General features: G+C 55.8%; 1 protein-coding gene across 1 annotated transcript in view; it reads right to left on the bottom strand.

Moving 5' to 3' along the window:
- The window catches only part of LOC139435654 (uncharacterized), a 1,947-nt gene extending 258 nt beyond the window's left edge, over positions 1 to 1,689 (bottom strand). Inside the window, exons 1-2 of the mRNA XM_071206385.1 lie at positions 456 to 1,689; positions 16 to 374 (exon numbers count right to left, since the gene is read on the bottom strand). Coding sequence (XP_071062486.1) covers positions 16 to 374; positions 456 to 1,362 — 1,266 coding nt within the window. The 5' untranslated portion in view covers positions 1,363 to 1,689. The remainder of the gene's footprint in view (positions 1 to 15; positions 375 to 455) is intronic.
- Between the last annotated feature and the right edge of the window lie 3,122 nt (positions 1,690 to 4,811).

The following is a 4,811-nucleotide window of genomic DNA, read 5'->3' as shown; positions in this document are numbered from 1 at the left end:
CTGGTGGATAAGTACTTTTCTCCTCAGGGACTTCAGGATGGCAACTACTTCCCGTTTGATTAAAATCATGTCCGTTTGGCTGAGCCTGCTCCCCTTGCACGGTGTGTCGGCCATGTACTTGAGAAAGTGTGATATATTCTTGATGTAGAAGTCGGAGGTCGTGACCTGAAGGCTTGACTTCATCAGGCTCCGGGACCACCCGCGTATCCTCTTGAGATCCCTCAAAAAGAGCCAGTCAGACAGGCGATTGAAACCGTGTGCCATGAAACTGAGGAACGACTTCACTCTGCTTAGTTTGGAGACTGTGTTTTCCTGGAGCCTCACTGGTGGGTCGATACCTGCATAATGCTCCCGGTATCCTTGCAGATACTCCTCTGTGAAATATAAACAGTACTTTAATGACAACACATGATGTGTTACAGAAACTGCATGTGTCACATAGCCAAAACACTTACCCATGATCCGTGGGAATGTTATGTCCCGCATTATATTTCCCCGGCCCCTGCCCCGGAACCAGGGGGAATTTATGGGAGGGGAGGTTGACGAGGCCTCGGTATGGATGGATGCAGGCTCTGAGGAGCTGGGTGAATGGGTGTGAGAGCCAGTGGGGGACTTGCTGCAGGCGGGAATGGGAGACGTGCTGCAGGCGGGAATGGGAGACGTGCTGCAGGCAGGAATGGGAGACTTGCTGCAGGAGGGACCTTTCGACTTGGACAGCCTCGTTGGTGTCGACTCTGGTCGGGGTCGTTTCTTCAGAATGACCCGCTCTCGTTCCTCCCCATCGAACGCGGGCATGTCCCCGGCCCGCTGATCCATCCTCTGTCGCTTGTCCTTTATCCTCTGCTGCAACTTGCAGCGCAGGGATTTCACCTCAGCAGCATATATGTCCCGCTGAGCCCTCACTGCGTTAGCCTCCAGCCTCCATTCTTTGCAGTCCGGGTTGTCACATTCATTCACCGGGGACAAGGGTGGAGGTTGTGACAGTATATCGTCGTCTGCCACCGTGTCAACAGCCCAAGCGGTAATCATTTCTATTGTGGGGTTTGTCATTCGGAGTTCATAAAGCTCCTTCTTGGCCACTGTCATTTTCATTTGATTTTGAACCACATGTAGTTCCTCCCGGGCCAGCTCAACATGGTCTCTGGCCAAGTGGCGATCCAGCCTTGTGCCGTGGTACTCGCATCCCAGAATGGTACAGGGATGGAGCCTAATGTTGGTCCGTCCGTTGGCCAACAACAGCAGAATTTTTCTTTCATCCAAGTTACGCACACCATGGTTCCTCTGTAGGTGCTTGCTCAGGGCACGGTAGGAGCTATTGCAGATCGGACAACGGACCGCCATCCGACCTGTATTCTTGAGCATTTCGGTACCGGAAAATGTCACCAGAATCGTGGGTAAAAAAAGAAGGAAGCGTGAAAAGACTCACGAAAGACGCACTCAGCTTATTTTCAAATCTGTGTTTGTTTTCATTTGCATCATGGTGCGGTGTCCCATTTAGGCACTCGTTAGGCGGGCAGAGATCCCTGTAATCTCCCCTCACGTTCCTCCAGAGTCTGATTCTCCCAAAGGATACCCGACAGTTTCGGGTACGACCCAGAGGGCGCACGGTGGACGGCCAGGGCGAGGCCGCCACACCGCGCTGGAGTCAGGGTCCCGGTGAGGCGCAGGACGGAGCACCCGGCAGTAGCCTCCAGCAGACCCCCGCGCGGTTCCCTCGTCCCTCAGAAGAGGTGGAGAGGCGGAGGGGTGGGATCTTTTCATCTGCTGGCGGGTTGCCGGGATAACAGTATCCTCCGGGGAGGCATTGAACCCTTCTCAACTGCCCCCCGGAGGAGGCAGGGGAGTCAGGTACCCAGAGGGTGGACGGCCAGGGCGAGGCCGCCACACCGCGCTGGAGTCAGGGTACCGGTGAGGCGCAGGACGGAGCACCCGGCAGTAGCCTCCAGCAGACCCCCGCGCGGTTCCCTCGTCCCTCAGAAGAGGTGGAGAGGCGGAGGGGTGGGTCTTTTCATCTGCTGGCGGGTTGCCGGGATAACAGTATCCTCCGGGGAGGCATTGAACCCCTCTCAACTGCCCCCCGGAGGAGGCAGGGGAGTCAGGTACCCAGAGGGTGGACGGCCAGGGCGAGGCCGCCACACCGCGCTGGAGTCAGGGTCCCGGTGAGGCGCAGGACGGAGCACCCGGCAGTAGCCTCCAGCAGACCCCCGCGCGGTTCCCTCGTCCCTCAGAAGAGGTGGAGAGGCGGAGGGGTGGGTCTTTTCATCTGCTGGCGGGTTGCCGGGATAACAGTATCCTCCGGGGAGGCATTGAACCCTTCTCAACTGCCCCCCGGAGGAGGCAGGGGAGTCAGGTACCCAGAGGGTGGACGGCCAGGGCGAGGCCGCCACACCGCGCTGGAGTCAGGGTCCCGGTGAGGCGCAGGACGGAGCACCCGGCAGTAGCCTCCAGCAGACCCCCGCGCGGTTCCCTCGTCCCTCAGAAGAGGTGGAGAGGCGGAGAGGCGGAGGGGTGGGTCTTTTCATCTGCTGGCGGGTTGCCGGGATAACAGTATCCTCCGGGGAGGCATTGAACCCTTCTCAACTGCCCCCCGGAGGAGGCAGGGGAGTCAGGTACCCAGAGGGTGGACGGCCAGGGCGAGGCCGCCACACCGCGCTGGAGTCAGGGTACCGGTGAGGCGCAGGACGGAGCACCCGGCAGTAGCCTCCAGCAGACCCCCGCGCGGTTCCCTCGTCCCTCAGAAGAGGTGGAGAGGCGGAGGGGCGGGGGGGTGGGTCTTTTCATCTGCTGGCGGGTTGCCGGGATAACAGTATCCTCCGGGGAGGCATTGAACCCTTCTCAACTGCCCCCCGGAGGAGGCAGGGGAGTCAGGTACCCAGAGGGTGGACGGCCAGGGCGAGGCCGCCACACCGCGCTGGAGTCAGGGTCCCGGTGAGGCGCAGGACGGAGCACCCGGCAGTAGCCTCCAGCAGACCCCCGCGCGGTTCCCTCGTCCCTCAGAAGAGGTGGAGAGGCGGAGAGGCGGAGGGGTGGGTCTTTTCATCTGCTGGCGGGTTGCCGGGATAACAGTATCCTCCGGGGAGGCATTGAACCCTTCTCAACTGCCCCCCGGAGGAGGCAGGGGAGTCAGGTACCCAGAGGGTGGACGGCCAGGGCGAGGCCGCCACAACCAGAGAACCAGAAAAAAGGGGTGAAATGGGAAAAAAGTACCCCAAAATAGTGTTCCATAAGGCGGGTAGAGTCCCCTGACAACTCCCCATACCTTTCTCCAGGGTGGGAACAAGTTTAAGTCAACTTTTGGAAGAACCAGAGAAAAGGGTGAAAATGGATAAAGTGTATCCGAAAATAGTGTTCCAAAAGGCAGGTAGAGTCCCCTGACAACTCCCCATACCTTTCTCCAGGGTGGGAACAAGTTTAAGTCAACTTTTGGAAGAACCAGAGAAAAGGGTGAAAATGGATAAATTGTATCCGAAAATAGTGTTCCAAAAGGCAGGTAGAGTCCCCTGACAACTCCCCATACCTTTATCCAGGGTGGGAAAAAGTTAAAGTCAACTTTTGGAAGAACCAGAGAAAAGGGTGAAAATGGATAAATTGTATCCGAAAATAGTGTTCCAAAAGGCAGGTAGAGTCCCCTGACAACTCCCCCTACCTTTCTCCAGAGTCGGAAAAAGTATAAGTTAACTTTTTGGAAGAACCATAAAAAGGGGTGAAAATGGATAAAATGTATCCCAAAATAGTGCCTCTTGAGGCGGGTAGAGTCCCCTGACAACTCCCCTTGCATTCCTCCAGACACCAGTTTGAAAACTTAAAGTTTTGTGAGAACCATGATTGGGGGTCCTCCAGGCAACAATTTCATCCGATCCAAAGTGCTCATGAGGCGGATACATTCCTCCATGATTTCCCCATCATGTGAAAATAGCTCGTTTTTTTCTAAGTGCTCTCAAAAACCGGGTTTCCGATTTCGTGCAGATGGTAGCTTGGAAAAGATGAATGAAAATTTTGGACGGAGGAGGGGAGCTCTCGTTTCCCCTCTCCGTTGTAAATTGCAACGGGGGAGTGCAAAAGTCTCCGGGGCTTCGTTCCGAAGCGCCGAAGACTTGACCCCCTCCCCCGTTGGCACTTAGCCGTTTTTCAAGAATTTTCAAAAACTTCATTTTTGATTATTTTAACATATAATTGACCGTTTTCTTTACTTTTTTTTGCTTTCCACGGGTGGAGGCGCATGGCAGGCCGCATATGAGCTTCCAAATTCGGCCTGGAACGTCCGGGAATTATGGGTTAAGCTCCATATACTGACGACTCCCATTAAAAGTGATTGAAATGTACAGGAATCTGTCCATTTCAATCACATTTGACGACGCATGCAGGGTGACCCTGGCTACACTTAAAGGGGGTATACTTTGCGGTGCTTTACCGTCCGCCCATCAGCACCCATAGTCGGCCTTCCTCACAGCAGCAGCACCCAACCTCCATGGAGGATTTTGCTCGTGCCCCTGGCTACACTTAAAGGGGGTATACTTTGCGGTGCTTTACCGTCCACCCATCAGCACCCATAGTCGGCCTTCTTCACAGCAGCAGCACCCAACCTCCATGGAGGATGTTTCTCGTGCCCCTGGCTACACTTAAAGGGGGTATACTTTGCGGTGCTTTACCGTCCGCCCATCAGCACCCATAGTCGGCCTTATTCACAGCAGCAACACCCAACCTCCATGGAGGATGTTTCTCGTGCCCCTGGCTACACTTAAAGGGGGTATACTTTGCGGTGCTTTACCGTCCGCCCATCAGCACCCATAGTCGGCCTTATTCACAGCAGC

The sequence above is a fragment of the Pseudochaenichthys georgianus genome, chromosome 17 (genome assembly GCF_902827115.2).
Source record: "Pseudochaenichthys georgianus chromosome 17, fPseGeo1.2, whole genome shotgun sequence".
NCBI classification, from domain to species: Eukaryota; Metazoa; Chordata; class Actinopteri; order Perciformes; family Channichthyidae; genus Pseudochaenichthys; species Pseudochaenichthys georgianus.
Note: the sequence above shows the minus strand (reverse complement) of the source record. Positions and strands in the feature narration are given on the sequence as shown.